General features: G+C 45.8%; 1 protein-coding gene and 1 pseudogene across 1 annotated transcript in view; one reads left to right on the forward strand and one right to left on the reverse strand.

The window, feature by feature from the left end:
- The first annotated feature begins 4,368 nt into the window (after positions 1-4,368).
- The window catches only part of ZBTB17 (zinc finger and BTB domain containing 17), a 28,167-nt gene continuing 9,770 nt past the window's right edge, over positions 4,369-22,765 (forward strand). The window contains exon 1 of the mRNA XM_025048585.1: positions 4,369-4,513. Within this exon, the coding sequence (XP_024904353.1) occupies positions 4,507-4,513 (7 nt within the window). The 5' untranslated portion in view covers positions 4,369-4,506. The remainder of the gene's footprint in view (positions 4,514-22,765) is intronic.
- Positions 20,520-20,636, reverse strand: LOC112481825 (annotated as a pseudogene).

Here is a 22,765-nt window from a genome sequence, read left to right on the forward strand (position 1 = left end):
AAAGATTTAATTTTTTCGTCCTGCTATGTCTCTTGGACTTCTGTGTTCTGTGAGTCAATCTAGTTCCTCCTGTGTTTAAGTGAATTGGTTTGGTATTTCTGTCTCTTGTAACCAAACAGTCTTACTACTATATTAAAAATATTTCAGATCTCTAAAATTTTATTTATTAATACATTTATAAATTCTGGAAAGTAATCTACTTTAAAAATATGTAATTCTGTGAATATAGACTATTCTCTCAAATATTAGTTCTTGTTGCAAAGATTGCTATCGTATTTTTCTTTTGCCATTTCTTTTTTTAAATGCCAGTTTGTTTATTTATTTTTCATACTATATATACATATATTTTTTAAATTTTTTTTATTTTCCCCCCTCCCTTCTGGTAACCTGTCACATAAACTTTTTGAACTTTTCAGTTATGCATCAATGCCTGGGGAGATATATAAATCCTGTAGATAACCCTCTGAAGAATTTAGGGAAGAATGTTCACCTGTCCACACCACTGGACATCTTTGTTGATGTAAGAAACGTCCAAACCTGTAGAGAATTTTTATGAATTTATAAATTTATTTGAGCCAAACTGACAGCATATGCCGGGGAGCAAGATCTCAAATGCCCCATGGAATAACAGATCTGCAGCTTCTTTCATGCGTTTGATTAAGAAGAGTACAAGAAGGTGGGAGAAAGCAAGGCACGTTACAAGAGAGTTAAGAAGATTATGTGCTCTCCTGAGGCTGATTACCACTTATTTCAAAGATGTGTTAACCCTGATGCACAGAAACAATGGACAAGGTTTGCTTAAGGCAAAGATAAACCTTTTATTGAAAAGTTATATGCCTGGGGTGTGACTATCCACCCTGACCTGCACAGTTAGGAATTTATAATCAGATCAACCTGTAAGGTTAATTCCCATAGAACTCCTTTTTTCATTCTCATCCATTATCCAGACCACCAGACATCTCGATTACCGATTACTGTCTCAGACCAATCCAGAGGCTAAGAATACAAGACCGATCCTTCTCAAGGATGTACTTTTCACTATAAGAACGCTCGGCTTTTCTTTCTTCTTCAGAACACTCTGGATATTGCCTAGTTGTGTTTCTGATTTGCAAATCCCTTCAATGAATCTTTGTCATTTATTTCTAGCCAAGCCTCTGGATTCAGTTTAACAGAAGATACAACTCAGGTACAATCAGATGGAAGAGATGCGTAGGGCAAGCAAGGTACCTGGGAAGGGACAAGGAGCTTCCATGCTCTCTGAACTCCACTCTCGCCAAATCTGCACGTGTTCACCAATCCAGAAGCTCTCAGAACCCCGTTCTTTTGGGTTTTCATGAAGGCTTCATTACAGAGGCATGATTGATTAAATTATTGGCCTTTGTGATTGAGCTCAATCTCCAGCCCTTCTCTCCTCTCTGGAGGTTGGTGGGTGGGTGGGACCGCAAGTTGCAACTCTAGAATCACTTGGTTGGGTCCCCTGCTCTCATTCTCAGGTGACCTAGGGGCAGTCCAAAAGTCACCTCATCAACATAACAAAAGATACCTTTCTGGTACTCCTCACTTGGAGAGTCAAAGGGTGCCGGGAGCTCTGTGCTGGGAACCAGGACTAAGAGCAAATATGTATATTTACATGTTTTATAATATCACAAAATCATAAGTATGGACTTTGAGATGGGGAGATAATCCTGGATTATCTGAGTGAGCACAAGCTAATCGTACTAGTCCTTAAAATAGGAGAATATTTCCTGGATGGGTTAGAAAGAGATATGATGATGGGAAAAGGCCAGAGACGTATGATGTGAGAAAGACTCAATCTTCCATCGCTGGTGTTAAAAGATAAACTGAGGTCTACAAAATTTTTTTAAGAGTTTATTTGAGCAAAAATCCATTTGAATTAGGCAGCATCCAATCTAGCAGGTAGAAAGGAGTTCTGAGGAGCTGTACAAAATGAAAGACTTATCAGCAAAAGGGAGCAGGAACAAGGACGTTATGGTAGGTGAAAAGTAAGTTGGTTATTGCAAGGTTCCTCCCCTTTAGGGGATGGCAGGAGTCAAACAGGAAGTTTCACTGGATTTTGGATTTGGTGAGCCTGGGAACTCAGTCATTCGCATCCACCCAAACATACCCATTTTGATTCTTAAATGCCCCTCATTCTCATTCAGTGCACCTGAGCAGGCTGTCAATACAACCCAGATTACAATTATATTACAATTCAGAAACCCACAGGGTTAGCTCTGTTCAATATTTCGCTACATAAAGCCCTGTGGCTACAAGAGATAAGACACATTTTTTTAGAGTAGTCAGGAATGGCCCTGGTTCTCTGATCCTGTCTTGAGCTGAGAATTTAAACCCTACATATTTCTTTTTTGAAAGTCTTCAGTGCAATTCTAAATAGCCAGCCCATCCCCCAGCCCTTATAGTCCTCATTTCCACCACAATGGTCAAATGCAGCAACTGCTCCATTTACCAAAGCCTTGTTTTCATTAGGCACTTTCCCCAGGGCAGTAATATTTATGGTAATAACTTATTCAACTATTTTTTTCCCCTGCATGAACTAAACTAGATCTGTATCACCTTCGAATCCAATGCCCCGATTTCCGCCCTTGAGGGTCAGTGTCCTACAGAAACAGAAGCCTCGCTGAGCTTCCTCTTTAATTACATTTTTATTTCAAAATAATCGTAGGTTCATATGTAATTGTAAGAAAGAATACAGAGTGTTTCCCCATATCCTTTACCCAGTTTCCCCCAGTGGTAAGTAACATCTTACAAAACTACAGCACAATATCACAACCAGGATATTTACGCTGATGTGTTCAAGACAGAACATTTCCATCACCCAAAGGATCCCTCATGCTTCTAGGCTTATTTTAAGCAGAAAGGGATCTAATGTAGAGAATTAAGTGTTTATAAAATTATTGGAGGGGCTGAAAGAACGGTCTCTAGATTGGCCTCTAGACTGGGCTCCCAGACACCATAGAACTCACCAATCAGGAGCTATGATTCATGCCACAATCAGGAGGATGGGGAAGCAAGAGGCCACCACTGGGATTCGTGCATTCAAGAACATATCACCACAGCAGGGCTCCATGGATCTAGATTTGGGACTAGAAGCTGGTTTCCAAGAACTAGAATGCTGAATGTGGCTGTCACCGTCTCACAGATCCTTCTGAACACTCATGAAACTGGAGACTGGCCACCATGCCCTGCTGCAAAAACCCCCAACAATCTTACTTGCCAGCAGAAATGAGGCCAATGGCTACTTCCTCACTTATACCTTCTACGAGCTGGCAGAACCCATCTGTATCTGGGATTCTACTGAGTCTGGGAAATAAAATTTTAACTTTTTAGATTCTGGAAGGGATGGGTGCTGAGTCCTGACCGACTATATCCGACACAGATGAACACAGAGTAGATTAGTATACTTAGGAAAGCAAGAGGGTTCCTATCAGATTTACTATTGTTTTCCTGCAAAGAAAAGGATGAAGTCTACTGCTGGTGAGTTTTTTAGTTTCTCTAGTCATTGCGAAGAGAGGACTAGTGAGTTGGCTAGGCTGACATTTGTGAAAGTCCCACTTAAGGCTAGCGGTCATGAATTTGTAGGGAAGTCCGTCCCATCGAGTACTTTCTCCAACTGTGCGTGGCTGTTTGGGTCCAGGCAAGAGAAAAGGAGTAGATTCATCTAAGGTTGGAACTCTTTACCAAATCCATGTGACAGAAAGACAAGGGCACAAAGGAGTTTCCGCTAGTGGCAAGAGTGTTGTTAAATTAAAGATCACAGGAAATAAACAGGATCAGAAGTGAAGAAAAGAGAAAGCTCATGAACTGTGAGGAAGCAGAGAAGTCAATGGCCTAAAGGTGCTGGAAGTTGGAAAGAGGCCACAGAGGGACTGCTGAAGTCTCCAGACACTTCCTGCAGATACTTGTTTCCAGGCATTGTCATTCACACCCAGGTTAATCCTGGATCTGCCCTAGGGAAAGGGGTAATGATTGGCTGGGAAGAGAGAAAAACATCTTTAGCTTTAAACCACTAGGGTCACATTTTTGCACCATCACTTGTAAGATGCGTGACAACGATCAATTAATTTCCCTTTTCTGAGCCTCCGTTTTCCCTTTCTCCAAAAGAGGGAGAATAATACTATGTTAAGGTGGGTGAGCTTTAATGAGATAATGCATGTAAAGCGCTTAACACAGTACCTGACACACAGTAAGTGCTAAATAAGTGAGAGCTGTATTTTTTTTTGAATAGAAAACCAAAGTAAATGTTACAATGAGAACAATTCCAAGCGCAGAAGTTAACGTAGAACTTCTGGGTAGCTAGGCGCATGCGCCTGTCCGCGGGCCTCAGGTAGCGTGGGCGCTGCGCATGCGGCGGAAGTTGCAGCCGGGAAGCCAGCGAGGTCGGTTCCGCCCGACTGTAACATGGCGGCGCCCTTTGTCTGCTCTGAAGTGCCGTCCCCGGCCTTCTCTCGGCCGTGATGCACCTCCCTCGGCGGTGGGGTCCGGGACATGGCAGGTGAGGGTCAGCAAGCGCCCGGGGCCGGGGGAGTCCCGGGAGCCGGGCGGAGGCGGCGGAGGAAGATTCTTTGTTCTTAGTTTTGGCTCCCAACATCTCCTCCCTTTCTGTTTAAGAAAGGTGGGCTTTTACCGAGTGGGGGAACATTGACCTGGTTCCTCCCGGAGCGGGGAGTGGGCGGGCGGACCGGATCTCCCGGCGAAGGAGCGAGAGTCACCTCTCCGGCTGGGTGACACCCCAGCTGGTTGCATCTCCGCCCACGCCTCTCGGCTGTCACCGCCCCATGACCCCGCGCGCCGCAGCGGGTGGGCGTTCTGTGGTTGGGAGGTGGCGGGGTCCCGGGGGCAGCTCACATCCGCTGGCCGGGGCGAGGGCACCCGCTGACCAGGGCCTAGGAGGTGCTGGCAGAGTAGGAGGCAGACGCTGCCCCTGTGTACCCTTCTTTCATTCATTCATTAGTTCTACAGACGGTGGTTCAGCACCTGATAGGTTGTGAGGATAGAGCAAATGATCCAGACTGGCATAGTGGTTAAAAGTGTGAACTGTGGGGCCAGGCAGCCGGGCTTCTGGCTCTGTGCTTGCCAACTGTGTCCTGAAGCACCTTAGGTTCTCACTCTCAGAGATGAGAGTTAGACCAAAGAAGCAGGCTGTGGTCTGGTCCTCCCTGGCCTTTTAAACCTAGTCATGGCGTTTAAATTTTAGGTTAATGGGAAGCCATCTAAGAGAGTCAGATTTGTGGAGTAGGAAGATCACTCTGGCCATGTGAAGAATGTATTAAAGAGAGTGGGTCTTAGAGACCAATTAAAAGGCTGCTAGAATAGTTCAGATGAGAAATGACGGTGGCCCCAATAGGCCAATAATGATCCAGTTTAACGTTTATGGAGCACTTGCTTTGTGCCAGGCTCAGTGCTCTGCATTTGCCTGTGTTTGATGGATGAATGAAAGGGCAGCTTTTAGGGAAGCACTCACCCTTTGGGTTCTCATCAGATTTTCCACTTGGGTGTCTTTGATTCAGGTAATGAGTGGGAGGAAGAGAGCCAAGCTGGAGTTTGCGCAGACAAACTGTCAGAAAAGAGTAGTCTGGGCTACTTGGAAATCTGAGGTATGTCTGTAATACTCAAGGATGAAACAAACCAGGAGGTCAGTTTGTCCTTTTCAAGGCTCAACGTCATTCAAATTGTCCTTTCAAGATGACTTTTTCTTTAAAATTATACAAATGACAAAATCTTAGTTTGCGGGAAGTTGTTGCTATTATTGTTGTTTTACCAATAAAGACCGGACCAAGTTAATCACTAGACAATGTTTACACCTTGTTTTAAATAACTACAATCTTAAAATGCTCCAGCAAAGCAATCCCAAAATATAGTGACTGAAACAGAACGGAAATTTATTCCTTATCCCTTAACAGTCTGGAAGTAGATCCAGAGCTGGTAGAGCAGCTCACTCTGTTTCATGAAGTCATCCAGAAACAGAGTTCCATGTGGCTCTCCTTGCTGCATCTCATGGTCTAAGCTGGCTGTTCCAGCTCCTGCCATCATGTATGTACTCCCTAAGACAAAAAGGGAAAGAAAGAGTGGGGAGCACACACACATTCCTTTTAAGGTTCTAATGTTTAAAGATACATATTTTTGTAGACTGTGTACCCATACATAGGCATCTGTTATACAGCCAAAGAATGAATCATGACTGCCCCAGTGCTGGAAGGAAAGCTGGCTGAGAAAACCTGTTCAGGCCCCTGTGTGCCTAGATTGCTGACTAGGATTTGATCCCAGCCTGAGGGGAAGTCTATTGCATTGGTGAAGGAGGGCTGGGCATGCTCCCAGGCAGGCTGATCTGGCTTTGGGTGGGTTTTTGTCGTTTGGTCCCAGGGAGTCCAGGCTTGCTCCTGTGTCCAGTCAGACACTGCTGAGTGCTAGAGATGTCGACATCAGTAAGGCTGGAACTCTTAGCCATATGGATAATCACAGTACAATGCAAGAAACACCATAGAGATCTGTTCAAAAGTCTGGTGCACAGAAGGATGACTGGCGTTGGAATGCTTTACTGAGGTGAAATTTAGAGTGACCATGTGTTGGCTCGATAACTGTGAAGGTCCCCTCAGGTGGAGGCAACGAGGACTCTGGTGTTGAGTGTGAATCCCCGCTTCCCTGGGTAGTGGCACTATGTCCTGAGGTCCAGTTCCTTCAACGCAGTGTCAGTTCCCTCATCTGTAAAACAGAGATAACACTATCTACCTCTTTGAATTGTTCTGAGGGTTTTGCAAGATTAAGCACATGTTTCACAAGGTCTGCTGGGCAAATGTTAGTTACCTCACGCTGCAAGGTGCAGGGTGGTTCAAAGCCAGAGAGGCCAGTTAGGATTGCGATCAGGGAAGGCCTGAACCTGTGGAGAAGCCAGGTCGCTGTCCTCCCTTGAAGCAGGAATTATCCGGGTCGTGCATAGAGGATCAGGGACTGCTCTGTGCCCTCCCTGTTTTCCTTAGGGGTTCCATCAAGTTTTCTAACTAAAGTTGCCAACTTGTGGATTCTCAGAGACCACATTCTGAAAGGTCTCATGAAGGGTCTTTTGGGAAGCCTTGTCTGAGCCTTACCCAGCCCCGCAGTGCAGGTGAGTTTGGGGCCCCTCCCATGTGATTTCTTAGCATCCTGCACTGGTCTCTCAATGTAGTCTCACTTCATACTATAATCATAGGCTTCCTTGTCTGTCCCCTGGCTAGACCCCAAGCACCAGCACCAACCAGAGACAGAGTCTGGTTTCTCCTGGTGTTCCCACTGTGTAGCTCATTTCCTGGCACATAGCTGGTGCTCAGTAAACATGGTTGGATGGATAGATGATCAGTTTTGATTGGCTGAAGAGGAACTGGCAGTTGGGGCTGGAGACAACTCCAGTGTGATGTGGGATTGGCATGCTATTGATTGAAGAGGGAGGAGAACCTAGTGGTTTATTCGGTGTCTGGCAGAAACATGGAATGGAGGCCTGGAGAACTATGACCGAAACTACCAGAGTTTAGGTCAGAAGATAGTCTCTCTGTCTTTCTGTCTTTTTCCAGTAGAGCAGGGTCTCTCAACCTTGACGTTGACATTTGGGGCTGGGTAAGTCTTCTTGTGGGCGGCAATCCCGTGTACTTTGGCAGTTTTAGTAGCATCCCTGGCCTCTACCCGTAGATGCCAGTAGTACCCACCCACCTCTAGTTGTGACGAGCAAAAATGTCTCCAGACATTGCCAAAATCTCCTGGGGCAGAATCATTCCCAGCTAAGAACCCCTGCAATATCGGGTACTGGTTAGGAGCATGAACTTTGGAGGCAGACGTACCTGGGCTCATACTTGTTCTTAAACTTACTGTACTTATACTATGTGCCTTTGGGCAAAGTACCTGACCTCTTTAAGCCTCGGTTTCTTCCGCTGTAAAACGGGAGGTAATAACACATAACCTTACTGGGTGGAATTATTGATGAGGTAATGCACATAGCATGCTCAGTCGAGTCCCTGGCTCCATAATTGGTAACTAACATTATTATGTGTTCATTAGGAGAAGACCCTTGAGAGAGCCAAGAAAGAAAGTGGGTAGAGTAGAGGAAAGTTTGGTGTAGGAACACATGCACGAGGTATAAAAATCAGAAGGCTCTAAAGAATGGAAAGTAAGTCACCCACCCACACCTGACCCAGTTTCCCTTCCAGGTAACTGTAAATGGTATCCGTGTGTCCTTCTAGAGCTGTTCTGGGCGTGTGTATATGTCTGTACATATATCTAAGAGAGAGGAGAACCTGGTGGTTTATTTAGAGTCTGGCAGAAATATGGGATGGAGACATGGAGAACTATGACCTAAACTATCAGAGTTTAGGTCAGAAGATAGTTTTTTAAGAGTCAAATGCACATACACTGAGCCCTCCCATTTGAAAGCCAAAAGGGCAGCCTCTGTGGGCAGAACCTCAGGGTATTAGCATTTTGCCACGAGAAAGGCCAGGTGGCCCATTCTCTAGTGTCCTGGAATTCCCCGAAGGCTGATGGTGCTTGCATGGGTGTCACTGAAGTACTAAGACATGCTGTCTGGCAGGGTGGCACATTGTCGGGTGATGGACACCCCAAAGGGAGGGACCCCAACCTTAGAGAAAACAAAAAACTCCAAGTACCTTATGTGCGCAAAGCATATTGTCCTGGAGACCATAATCTACTTCTTTTGCTGGCCACGATTTTAAAATGATTGAAATACTACAGGTCAGGGAATACGCATGTTAGCACTGAGTGATTTCAGCATTTGATACAGATGTGTGTTGAGTGTCAGCGTAGGTACCTGGCACTCTCTAAGGTCCTCGTGGGTATCAATAGCTTAACAGTTCTAGGGCCAATTAAGGCCGACCTCAGTAATGTAATCACTGCTGATACACACCGAGAGCCAGGGCTTGCACTCCTGGATTCAGACCTGCTTGTTAGCAGTTGGAGAGAGAGAAGCTTTGAGCTTCAAAGGAAGGAAGCAGAGGGCATGGTTAGAATGAGAGTTGTTCACTCGTGTCTAAACGGCAGCGTGCAGCGGCTCAGAGGTGGCAATTCCAGCCGAGTGGGGACCAGGCCAGAAAGCAGGCTTGGTGGGTTCATTGTAACATCAAAGTCATACTCAGCTTCTGGTTTTTAAGACCTTTTAAAGGTCTGGCAGCAGAACCTGTTCCCCCTACCCCACCCTCACCACTTCCTATGCTGGAACTGATCATCTAAGCAGGCTTTCCTGTTTTGGGGGGCTGGCTCCACTGCCTGGTGGGAAGCTGCATCGCCCCAGCCCCGAGGCCAGGCTGGGGAAGCGCATGTCATTTCGGTAGCATCAGGGCTGAGTGAGCACCTGTCAGGGACTTTCCCAGTTGACTGTAACTCAGCTGCCCAGGTTAATGCTTCGAAACGTTGTTTAAAGTCAGAATGAACGTTGTAATTTGTGAAAAAATTTTTGTTAAATATTGAGCAGATACAAAAGAATATATACAGTGTAAAGAATATGGATGCAGGAACACCCATCCATATACCCATCACTCAATTTACAAAAAAATGTTATGAATTTTTGCCTAATCATTCTCTTGCCTTTCTTTATAGTTTTTTAAAATCGTTTTTTATTTTTATTTTTATTTATCGTTTAACACATGTGTTTGTATTGTTAAGCAGTGTATTGTTTAATTTTGTAGGTTTTTGAACTTAATATAATCATTTTTTTTTCAGTGACTTAAATTTTTTGCTTAACATTTGTTCTTGAGATTAATCCATGTTGCGTATAGTTGTATTTCATTTTCATTGATGAATAATGTTCCACTGTATGAAAATGTATTGATCCTTTCTATTGCTGATGGACATTTGGTTACTTTCCAGTATTTTGCCAAGACACAGTGCTGCTGTGAATGTGTGTGGGACACACATAACCACTCCAGGGTACATCCCAGGAGGGGAACTGAGTCACAGGCTGTGTGCATCTTCAGTTTGACCAAATAATACCAAACTGCTTCCAAAGTGGTTTCCCCAGTTTACAGTTCAACTTAGGATTCTGTTTGCTTCACATCTTCTCAACAATGGTGTTGAGAATTTAACATTTTTACTAATCTGATGGGTAGTTCAGTGGTATCTCATGTGATTTTGATTTGCATTTCCCTGATTAGCGGGTTGAGCATCTTTTAATATACTTATTGGTCATTCAGGCTTCAGCTTCTGTGAAACAACTGCTTAAATGTTTTGCTCATTTTTCTGTTGGGTTGTTTGTTTTTTTATTATATAGAGACTTTTTTCTTTTAGGTACTAATCCTTTGTCAGTTATGTGTGTTGTAACTATCCGCTTCCCGTTTGTGGCTTGTCTTTTCACTGTAGGTTTTTTTAAATAAGAAGAAATTTTGAATTTTAATGTCATTTATCAATTTTTTAATTTTATGGTTAGCACTTTCTGTTTCTTTTTTAAGAACTTCTTCCCTACTTCAAGTTTATAAAGATATTCCTCTATATATTATCTTCTAAACATTTTGTGATTTCTTTTTACCTTTTATATTAAGGTCCTTAGTCCATTTAAAATTATTTTTGTGTATGGTGCGGGATAAGGAACTGGTTTCTTTTTTCTTTTTTTCTTGAAAAAATACATCCCTTTCATGTGGTTCTGTAACATCAACAGTAGCCATTATCATATATCCTGTCCACAGATGTGTGGGTCTGTTTCTGGGCTCTTTACTATTCTCTATCTCTGTGCCAATCTCGCACTGACTTAATGCCTGAGCTTCTGTGTAACAAGTCTGGGTATCTGGTGAGGCCTTGGCCTTTGCTCTTACATCTTCATTTTAGGTTGTGCTTATCAAATTCCGTAAAAATTGTCGGGATTTTTTATTAGAATTGTTTTGAATGTATCACATGTCAATTTGGATAGAGTTGACATTTTAACAATGTTAAGTCTTCCAATCTGTGGACATAGTTTATCTCTCAATTTGTATTCCCCATCAAAGTCGAACCTTAGTTGTCATTGTCTTTTTTTTTTTTTTCAGTCATTGTCTTTATACCCTACTCTCAGAGGACCTTGGTACACTTTAATTTCTGTCATTTGACTTTTATTAAAAGTCCTCCTTGACTTTTATTCTACAGATGTGCATTTTATTTTTTTAAATTTTATAAGACATCAGTAGTTCAGTATTTGTTTAGATTTACTTATTATTTACTACTTTAATTGTTCCTCATTTCTTCTTGCATTTAATACCTTTATTTCTGGGATCACTTTTTATCTTCCTGAAGAATATCTTCTACAAATGTGAATTTGGGCTGTTGTCTGTTGGGGTGCCAGCTAATGGTTGCAAATTCTCGAGGTGGGTGAGCGGGGGGGATTTTACTGTTCTTTATTTGGCACCAAGATTTGACCTTGGCAGTTTTCAATGCAGTCTTCTTTCCATTTTGGGCCCCAGCTTTATTCTGGAAGGCACTCCCCTGAGACCTCCCTCCTGGGCCAGGGGCAGAGGCCGGAAACCCAAGCCTGCTCAGGTCTGCAGATGCCCTGGAGACACAGCCTCGGAGCTCCGCCTGCTCTCTGGATCTCAGCCTTTGCTTAAGTGTGTTTTGACGTCTCAGGATTCTTTACTCACTTGCCAGTTCTTTGATTCGTTTTAAAAGATGACTTACAATTTTTCTTCAGCGTTTGTAGCTCTTTGCAACGAGAATCGGCCGGGGTACCTGGCCCAAGTAATTAAGATATTGCAGAGCTTTAATTTTGTGTTTTTTCTGGCAGCAGCAAACTCCGAAGATTAGAACTAAGACTTAGTGATGTTCACTTCTGACTTTTATGAGTTGTTTTGTAGCACTCATTAGTATAAGGAAAGGGCGTTGGTCATTGCCAATTACTGACAGAATTTGCCATTTAGGGACAGACTAAGGCTCCATTGGGCCTAGTATTCTGTGTCTGTCTGAGGAAATTTTGTCTTTGGCTGAAGTGGAAAGAGCACACATTTTAGAGTATAATGGATTTGGCCTTGAACTGGGCATGTCAGTGAGACTTAGATCATGTGACATCATCTCAAAGCCTTGATTTGCTCATCTGCACAATGGCGGGCGGTCATATTAATCCCCTTCTCACAGGATATTGTGGGTATCGATGAGGTAGCGTATGTGTAGTGAAACACTTGGCAGGCAGGTTGTCACAGCAGCTGTTTCAGTCATTCCCTTCATGCCTCTGTCGGTGGTGGTCTCCGTGTGCCACTGCCCTTTAGAAACAGTGGGCCCGCCATTTCTCTTGCCAGTAACCTCCCGAGTGTTTAGCACGGTAGAGCTTGTTATTAGCAAGGCTGGATTTTCTCTGGGCACAGTCCTTTACCAGGACTGCCGGTTTCCTTATAGCTGGTGAAATACCCCATCAGATTGGGAGATCGTAGCATCTGTACTGCGGGCTCTGTGATCAGCTACTCAAATCCAAGCGTGAATTTTTACGCAGCCAATGAAGGCATCAGAAGCGTGCGTCAGTGTTGGCAGGCTGCCGTCCACGGCTCTATGCGCCCACTCACCGGGACGTGCCTGGCCCACGGCGGGAACTGGAAGTCATTTCCGTTTCTACCAGTCTGAAACTGGAAGTGGTTTCTTGTGCTTTTTTATATTTCTCTATTAGTGAGGTCGGACATCTTTTTTTTCTGTATAGATTATATCAGACTCTTGTATTTCTTCTTTTGTGAATTGCCCGTTCATTTCTTTGACTCGTTTTTCTGTTGAGAGACCTTTTGTTGTTGATGAATTTTTATAACAGATTTATTAAGATATTCACTTATACAATTCACCCATTTAAAATGTGCAATTCTGGCTTTTAGTATATTCAGAATTGTGCAACCATCACCATATCTAATTTCAGAACATTTTCATTCTGCCAAAAGGAAATGCACCACCCATTAAGCAGTCACTCTCCATTTACCTCTCTCCCCCGCAGCCCTAGGCAGGCACGTCTGTCATTACGGTTTTGCCTATTCTGGGCATTTCGCATTAATGGAATTGTGCAACCTGTAGTCTTTTGTGATTGGCGTCTTTCACGTAGCATCATCTTTTCATGTTGTGGCAAGTTATCAGACTTTTTTATTGTCAAATAATATTCCATCGTGTGGACATACCACATTTTATGTATCCATTCATCAGTTGATGGACATTTGGGTTGTTTCCATCTTTTGACTATTATGAATAACGCTGCTGCGAACTTTTGTCTGCAAGCTTCTGTGTGGACATGCTCACTCATTGTTGATTAATTTTTTAGAGCCTTTCGTATATCAGGATTATTAACCCTTATTTACCACATAGGCTGTAAATATTTTCTCCAGTTTATATTTGCATTTTTGGGGAGTTGAAGATATAGGTAATAGGAATGAAACACAACATGAGATTTCTGACCTGCCTTTTATACCCCTAAGAATTAAGTTTGTGTACTCACCCTCCCCCACTGTGGCCCTCTTAAGTGGCACCTTGGGATTGGCCTGTGTGCATTACAGAGCAGCCCTGGTGTTGCAGGTGTGCGCTCACTCGCGCACGCTCTCTCTCTCTCTTTCTGTCCCTCTCTCTGTCTCTCTCTCTCTCTGTCTTTCTCTCTGGCAGCCCTGGTGTTGCAGGTGCGCGCTCACTCGCTCTCTCTCTCTCTCTATCTCTTTCTGTCCCTCTGTCTCTCTCTCTCTCTGTCTTTCTCTCTGTCTCTCTCTCTCTCTCTCTGTCTCTCTCTGTCTCTCTCTCTCAGGCTGCCTGCCTTAGGACCTGGAACGAGGCAGCACTTGGCGGTTTCCAAGTTTCTCTCTGAGGCTCACTTCAAAGCGGCTGGCTGAAAAACCGCCAGGGTTGCAAGTCATCCGTTAAAAAGGCATTCAGCAGCTTTGCTGATTCATCGCTGCTGTAGGTGGAGGGGATTTGAAGGCCAGGCGCAGCAGCACTGTTTCTTCAAGAGTGAGCTGGGGCCCCAGCCTCTTCTAACCCCTCAGGGCTGCTGACCAAAACCTGCCTTCCAGAGCAGCGCTCAGCCCCTGAATTTAGGAGGCCAACAGTTTTAAAACGTCATTGGAAGTTGAGACACTGAATACTTGATTAGTCTTTATTCAGCTGTAAAGTAAGTTTTTGAGATCCTCAAAATATTCCTCTGAAATACCCTCTTATACTCATTTAGTTTTTCCCAGTTAAGTTTTACAAAGTATTAACTTCAGTTTAATCCTGCTTGGAATATACAGTTCGGTGTTGGCTTATATCATTTATATACTTTCACATATAGTTCATAGTTGTTTATGCCCTTTATAATTCATGTTCATAGTTGGAAATCTTAAGATTTACAATTAAGATTTCTGGTACAGGGAAAGTCGTGAATGAAAAAAACATCTGCTAAATACTAAGTAAATATCTCATTTTTATTGTCACTCAAACACAGCATGTTATACTTCCAGTGCATGCATTTGTAATCGGGCAGTCTTAATGAAATCAGAAGGGACTTTAGCAGTCACTAATCCTTGTGAGGAAACAAACTCAGAAACAGTCAAGGTGAAAAGTAAGTGCTACAATGAAGTCTAAATATATCCACCCCCAAACAATGGGTATTCAGCCTAAATGTTTCTTTTGCCCTGAATTGTTGATCTCAATCAGTATCATGCACAACTAATCCTTCCTTTGGAATTGCCCTGTGTTCTATCTTCTTCCTCAGTGAAAGCCTCACCCTCAGGCTCCTCCAGAATCATCCTGTTCTTGGCCATCAGCTCTGAAGCCCCTCTGCCTTGTCCTGTGGTTACTGTTGAGTGGAGTAGAGTAAACATTGCAGTTTGCATGGCCTTTTGGTGTTTTTTTCAGGTCGAAACTTCATCTGTGCTGGGTGCCTGGATGACTGATGACATTTTTACATCCACTTTTCGAATCTAGGGCAAGGATTAGAGCATTAGGTTCCCCTTTTCTTCGATAAATATTATCACTATTGCTGGCCTGGGTCAATATGTAATAATAAGAATGATGATGGCCAACAGCAACTTTATGAAGTTGAAACTTTATTACCATCCCCATTTTACAGATAGGAAATTGGGGTGCCAAGATTTAAGTGCTCTTGCCCGAGGTACTTAACTAGTTTGGCTTGATTCCAAGACAGGAGTTTTAACTGGGCCCAGGGAGTCAGTAAACTCCCCCAAGTCGCTTGCAGAGCCGTGTGTGTGTGTGTGTGTGTGTGTGTGTGTGTGTGTGTGTGTGTGACTGTCCCCGAGGAGGTCTTCAGGGCCATCACAGTGTCGGAGGGTTCATCTCTGTCTGAAAAAGGCTACCAATTGCTCTTCTAGGGGATTTTTAGTTTTGTCCCCTTAAGGAATTTTTGCTCATGAAGTTTTCTCAAGTGACACATTCTTTGTGGAAATTACCATAATTTTCCATTCCTCTTATGAGTTTCTTTTCCCCTGTTGAGAAGTTTTTAGTCACCAAGTCTTGTAGAAAATGTCTTAACGGTTTATGGTAAATGGAACAAAGGAGCTCTAACTTTGTGGACATTTCTTTTCCTCTCTTCTTTCTTTCCTCCTTCCTTCCTTTTTTACTTTCTCAGTTTTAATTTTTGAATAAGTAATATTTACAAATGGTAAAACAAAAAGTACAGGAAGGATATACAGTGAATAGTGTAACTCCTTTCCCCCTTACCCGTGTCTCATACATCCCACCGGAGCTGTGGATGTTTCTTTTAAATGTGAGTAAATGTGAGTAAGAGGTAGGAATTCCCAGCCTGGGTTTATGGTTTTGGACAAACAGCATGGCCCAGATTCCCCTAGAAAGGATCCAGTTCTAACTGTTAAGGGACTTTGAGTCACTCCAAGAAGTATTCAAGATTTTCAAAGGATGTTATAATATTTCGTGGGAGGGCCACTTGCACAGGCTGCTCAGAAACATCCATGTAAGTGTGTGTTGGATCCTGGGCACTAGCGAGACCCTCCCAGTGCCAGTTGCAGGTGATATTGTCCCATGTTTCACATCCCAAGGGTCCAGTGCTGTTGGACTTCTTGACTTGGTTTTTGCTTCTGATCTCCCCTTTTCAGTCTGTCCTGTGTACTAATGCAGCCAGAGTGACCTTCAGCCTGGCCATGGCCTTCTCTTGCTTAAACCCCTGGCATGGCTCCCGACTGCCGATGATGAACGCTAAGGCCTGGTATGGCGAGCTTGGTCCTACGTGCCTGGCTCTAGCCTGTCCATTTTCCCCACTCACTTGTTCCCTTGTGATGCTGAGGGGTGCTGCTCCCCTCCACCTTGTCCCCCATTCATGCACACCGTTCTTTGTCATGTACCCATACCATTGCTTTTGCTGCCCTCTGCCTGAACATCCTTCTCGCTTTTGGTCATGTGTCATTTTAGATCTGGCTGGGTACCATATGCTCCCCGGGGCACCCTTTCAGTACTCATCAGAGGGTAGTGAAAGAGTCTGGGTCTTTGTCTTCTGATGGAAGGTCCTTGAGGGTAGGTGCTCAGATAGGCCTGGCCTTAGGCCCATGGAGCTGCCAGCCGCCCACGAGGCACCTGCACTAGGTAGTGCTCTGCAGTTGACTTTGATATACATGTCCGCTCTACTACCCCCCAGCCCATCAAATACAGAGGTAAGACCCCTGGATCCATCCATGTTTAACTCCAGTGGGCAATTCTTCTCAGGCTTTATGCCCTAAGTAGTACAGTAGCAAAGGCCTGACGGCAGAAGTGTGAAGCCAGATGGGAACAAAACCTGTGCACTTTTTGGTTTTGCTGGACCAGGCTGTGGCTCCTTTAGTCTCCACCGGCTGCCTTCCCAAGGCCGTGACCTGCTGCCTTGTGGGAAAGGCACCGTGCACTCTACTGGGGTAACCTGCTTTGTTCTGTTTTAATGAATTCATTTTTTTTTTCTTTTTGTTTGACTATGATCAGTCAGTGGCTTGTGTTAGAGAAGTAATATCCTATACCATTTTTGCCAGTATTTGTGCAGTGCTTCCTGGAATGTGTCTTCTTTAATCCTCACAATCATCACACATGGGGTGGTTTTTCTAGTTATTGGGTGAGCAGTCTAGAACTCAGAGAAGCTTGCCTGATTCAAGTGCATGTTCTTCGGTTCTGAGTACGTCGGTCTTGTCTCTTTTTATCCAGTGTTCACGCCCATGGAGATCCCATTCCATCCGCGGCTTTAACCACCATCTCTGCTGCAGACATCTCAGTTGTCATTGGCCAAAACAGAACTCTTCTTTCCCCCAACTAAATCTCTGCCCCCACCATCATTCCCCACGATCCATACCTACTTGATCACAAGCTAGTGACGGTGGCTCTGCCAGAACGTACCCCTCATCTGACGCCTTTCCCGCTCCCGCGTGGTGGAGGCCACCTCCGTCTCTGGCTTCTCTGCTGGTGCTGCTGTGTCCCCTCCTGCCCCCTCACAGTCACGCTCTTGCTCTCAACTCTCCTAGGACGTCCCAGTGCACTAAGAAGAAACTCCAGAGTCTAACTTGCCTCTGGGACCCTGAGTGACCTCAGCCTCTGCTGCTGCCACCCTCAGCGACCCTCATCCTCCCACCCGCTCCCTCCTCTCCAGGCACACCGGCCCCTTTGCCAAGGTCACTCCTGTCTCGGGGCCTTCGTATTTGCTCTCCCTTGTGTCCGTCATGGTCCCTGGGCTTACAGTGGCATGGCTCGCTCTTGCACTTCATTCAGGTCTTTGCTTAAATGTCACCTCAGCGAGGTGTCCTCCTTGACCCTTTTCTTAACTATTAAATAGACTCTGTGCCTGTCTCCTCGGCTTGCTTCTAGTTTCCTTCACAGCGTTTAATACGTGATGTTATATATTATATCCATTTATCACCTGTCTGCCCCATTGGCTCAGAGCTCTAATTCAGTACCCAAGACAGGCACAGAATAAGCATTCACTAAATGCTTGTGAAAGTCTTGTCTTTTCTGTTTCCTAACTTGTGGGCTGAGGACCCCTAGAGGGGAGAGCAGTAATTACAAACAGTCGTGCCGCTGTATCACACTACAGATTTCGCCTGCTGGGGGAGATTTCTCATCCATGTACATGGAATTGTTTCTCAAATGCATGTGGATGCTGTTGCAATTAGTAGATTTAAATTCACTTTTCATAGTGGTTTTTTGTCTATTATGTTCTCAGTACCAAAAGTACAATTATTTCTTAAGGGTCCAGAGTATTTTGATCTTGAGTTAGTTATACTTGAAAAGGCCAAGGATCACCGCTCTCTCCCAGGCCTGTTCTCCAACTTTATTTGTAACAGTTTGAGAGCAAGATCCTGGGGCAGGCACCATAAACAGCTGGAAGGAAGAGGTAAGAAGCAGTCCCACCCCAGCAGTGAGTTTATTAAAGTTGGTGGGGCAGACGAGGCAGCCGCCCCGCGTCATCTCGGGCTGTGTCCGCGTGCCGCCACCGCGGGGAGTGTGGAGGTAGGGTTTGAGAGATGTCGGGAGAATGATCAGACCCTGCAGGAGTTCCCACGTGTTCCCGATTTTGTCTTTTGGATAGCATGGCCCTTAATTGACCCCGTGTCAAGCTTCAGGAGTCCCCAGAGCAAGTATTGGCATCATGGATTCGAAGCTGGCATGGGCGTGCTGGGATGCAGGACAGCACTTTGTGCAGGGCCAGCCCGACTTCCCGCTCAGCCACATTCCTAGAGTAGTGGGGTCCTTCGGGGGTCAGGGAAGGGGATGCTCGCCCCTCTTCAGAAGCGTGGTTAAACCTTAGAGGTAGTAGGAGTTGTATAGTTTGAAACGCAAAGTCAGTATGACAATTTAATTTTCTATTTAGCTATTATTTTAGGGCTTAAAAATTTTTTTTATAGCACAGACTTCAGCAAAGAAAATACTACTGAATCCTGGCTGGTGGGATTATATAGGGGGTAGCAGTGACTTTCAGGGTGGGGGCTGCTATCCAGTAGAAGATGAAGTATCCGAATTTGGGGCCAGTTGGGAAGTGCTATGTCGGGTTTGTATGTTTATCTAAAGGGGAAATTGATTGTAAAAGTTTGAGAAACACAAGCTTAATAGAAGAGCTACGTTTTCTGGAGGAGGAAAGCATGGAAGGGCTGGTTTTGTTGATATTTGCCTCTGCCACATTGCACCGAAAAGGGGGGTGGTGGCGTTGGGTGGGTAGGTTTCGTGCTTGCAAGGCCGACTTGCTGTGAACTTCCATTTCCTTGGCCTGAGCTTATGTGTGCTAAGCTATAGACAAGACCCACCTGTATTTCTAGAAAATCAGGAACCGTGAGCAACTGGGAAGCAAATGGTGATGCCTCTCACCTGCTTCAGTTTCCTCACGGCCCCTGGACTCGAGATGTCTGTGTCAAGTCCAGGCCTGCAGCCGGGTGCAGCCTGTTCTGGGGACCATGAAGCCAGGGAACAACTGACTTACCACGAGGAGCCCCTGATCTTGTTTGTGGTGAGCCAGTTGTTCCCGGCTTCATGGCTTCCCTCTGCGTGCCAGTTGGGAAACTGCCTGTAGTTTAGCACTTGCTAGTAACCTGGGTAATAGTTCATGTCTGACAAGTGCCCATTGGACTCAGATGGAGCGGTGCTCTGTAGACCCACTTAGAGGTCTCGGCAGATGCTGCAGCCTTCACCTGGGACACCCTTGGGGCTTAACAGAACAGTAGCTCAGTATAAAGTGCTTCCCCAACAGAGAGAGTCGCTCCGAATGGTTCCTGCGCAGCACCCTTCCCTTCACTGTCTCCCTCTCAGAATGTTAATCGGGCCCTGGGATTTTTCCAGATTGCATTTAGAAGGAGGAATAATGGGTTATGATTATAACTTCTTAACAAGGTCAAGTCACCCAATAGTTACTGAGTGCACCCGAGGCGCCCGATATAAACAGTTATGTAGAAACCGTCTGACATGGTCTTTGGCCTAGAAAACGCTGTATTCTGCATCTCCGCTTCCGGTAACAGTGTGTTGAGTGCTCGCCATGCGCCAGGCCCTCTGCCTACATTACCTAACTTAATCCTGTAACGAATGGGAGCGGTCGTCTCATTGGCCCTGTTTGGCTGGAGGAGAAGCTTTGCTGGAGATGACCTGCTAGTATGGGAGATGGCGGAACCTGGGTTCAGGTCCTACCTGGCCCAACCCCAGAGGTTCTGCTGCCTCCATGGTGCCAAACGGCATCTCAAATCCCTAAGTCTTGGAGGCAGCAGTGAGGAGCTTGTTGCCCAGAGTAGCGTGTTCTTAGTTTCTGGGTGATCGGACTGTGCTGTGCGCCTGGTGCCACGTCACTTGGTGTGTTGAAGAGACTCCGCACGTGCCATTTCCTTGTCACCGGTTGGGATCTGGGATTCAGGTTTTGCTGAACTGAGCATGACTCAAGGAGAACGAACCCTTTCTTATGTCAGCAGTCTGTTTACGGATGTTTTGGAACTGAAGGACAAACAAGATGGCCAGCCTCCCTGAACCCCACTCCCGTGAGCGTTTGCGGCTCGTTCAGCTCCACTGAAACGAGAGGCCCGGGCCCCACTCACGCAGCCTGGCTGCACGATCGATTGAGTGTGGCACCTGCACCTCACTCTTTTCTTATTAAGATTTATTATTTTTTTTTTTTACGCCTACAGCACCTGGTCTTCCTAGGTGGTCTCCCATCCAAGTACTAACCAGGCCCGACCCTGCTTAGCTTCCGAGATCAGACGAGATCGGCAGTTCAGGGTGGCATGGCCGTAGACCTTATTAAGAATTTAGTTAAATTTTGAGAAATGTTCCCATACAAAAGTGTATGAAGTGTATATGTTTAGTTTAAATAACGAATCTAGGCGTATCCAAGTCAAGAAACAGAACATGGCCAGTGTCCTGGGTGCCCTTCCTCCCCTCCCAGAGGAAACCATTATCCTGAATTGTTTTGTTAATCATTCCCTTTTGTTTATAGTTTTACCATTTGTACTGGTTATCTCTTGCTGTCAGCAAACCCCCTCAAAACTTAGCAGCTCAAACCCTCAGCAGTTTATTTCTCTTGGTTTTGTGGGGTGACCGGGCAGGGTTTTTTGTTCCGCGAGGTGTCGAGGTCATTCGTGTGATAGCATTCGTCTGGTAGCGGGACTGGAAGGTCCTGGAAAGTGTCTCATACCAGAGCCTCGGTGCCGTCAGCAGGGGCATCTTGGTTCTTCATCACGTGGCCTCTGCACGTTGGTGTCTCCTCCAGGGCCCCTCCGTATGTCCTCTCCAACAGGAGAGCCTGGATGTCCTTACAGTGGGGCAGCTGGATTCCAAGAGAGCAAAGCAGGACCTTCCAGTAAGGGCCAGGCCTGGAGCTGGTGCAGAGTCACTGCATCCAGTCATCACAGGGCCACCCAGATTCAGCTGGAAGCTCATAGCAGGGGTATGTCTCTGACAGGGCTGGAGGAGCTGTCGCTGCCAGCTTTGGAGACTGGTACCTGTGCCAGCCATGTCCGAATTGCTTAGTTGTGCCTGTTCGGAATCATACTGCAGAGAGGGGGGTCCCCAGGTCTCTCATTTTTTCATTCCCAAATGAATTTCTTACAAGGCAGGGCTGGGCCATGTGCCCAGCCAGGCTGTTGGTCATCAAGAGGACATCCCAGCTTGGACACTGAGGTCTGCCCATTAATCAAAGAGAACACCTGAGCAGCTGGCAGTGTCACGGGAAAGGTGCCCGATTGCAGTCAGGAGTCTGCTGGACGGTCAGGCTCGTGTCTGACTGGGCAAGTCTTGTGCCAGTTTGGGCTTTAGTTTTCTGTATCTGACATGAGGACTTTGGGTTCAGTGGGCTGTGTGGTCTTGTTCTGTTTGTGTTTTCCGTAATTCGGAGTTTTTAGGGTCTTTCTTAGAAGTAGCTTTAACTAAGGCCCACTTTTATTGTCCTTCCAGCAAAGATGAAGTAAGGAGGGCGGATCCCACACCCTAGCGCAAGCTCAAGCGAAAGGCACCACATACCCAGGGCGGGGCCAGTGGGAACCACATCTTATTAGCCACGTGGTAATGAGAAGCAGACTGGCTGTTGATCTCATTATGGTGTGTAAAGTCTCAGTGACCCCTCATCCCATGCTGTCAGGGACAGCCAGCTCCCACCTCCCTGCCCGTAGTACCCACGTGTCCCACTGTGTGGCCCAGGCAGGCACATTGTTTTCCTGGACCCCTCTAAGCTTGCCAGATCCTGATGAGTTCCTGTCACTGTAGAGTACGAGAGAGGAGACAGGAGACAGTGTTGCCATAATCATTCTAGAGCATGTCACATAGGTTTGGAGATGGGGCTCAGCCTAATTCTAGCTCAGTCCCTCTGAGGGAAGGACCAAGCCAGCTGGCCCCTCACCTGCTCAGCACGTCACCCGGGGAGGAGAAGGGCCTATGTGAGCCTTTGAGCAGGCAGCCAGCTGGCGGTGAGAGCTGCAGGCAGCCTGGGGCTGAGCTCCACCTGCCCTGTGCGCGAGCACGTGCGCGTGCGCAGTTGTGAAGTTCGCAGTGGCGCGGACAGCATTTCTGTGGATGACACCATTCAGAGCTTGGCAAAGCCCTCCCCGGGCTGCGCTCACACTCCCTGGGAGGCTGATCACAGGATCAGGCTCGTGAGCATATGCCTAAGCGCCGGTTATCTATTTATGGAAGCGGCCTTTTTCTTTCTTTTTTTTCCCTCGAATCCCTCTCCTTCCCCTCTTGCTTCTTCCTCCTTCCATTTATCCTCTCCCTGTTTTTTTCTCTCTTCCTTTTCTGTCTTTGATTTTGTCAGAACAGATGCTCTCTTAGGAGTATTTCTCTGTTGGGACAGCTTCGCAGGCTGCCTCAGAGGAATTCAGGGCCTCTGGTTTTCTCCTGCGACACCCACATTTGGGGAGGAGCCGCTTTG

Source organism: Pteropus alecto, unplaced genomic scaffold, assembly GCF_000325575.1.
Source record: "Pteropus alecto unplaced genomic scaffold, ASM32557v1 scaffold125, whole genome shotgun sequence".
Lineage (NCBI taxonomy): Eukaryota > Metazoa > Chordata > Mammalia > Chiroptera > Pteropodidae > Pteropus > Pteropus alecto.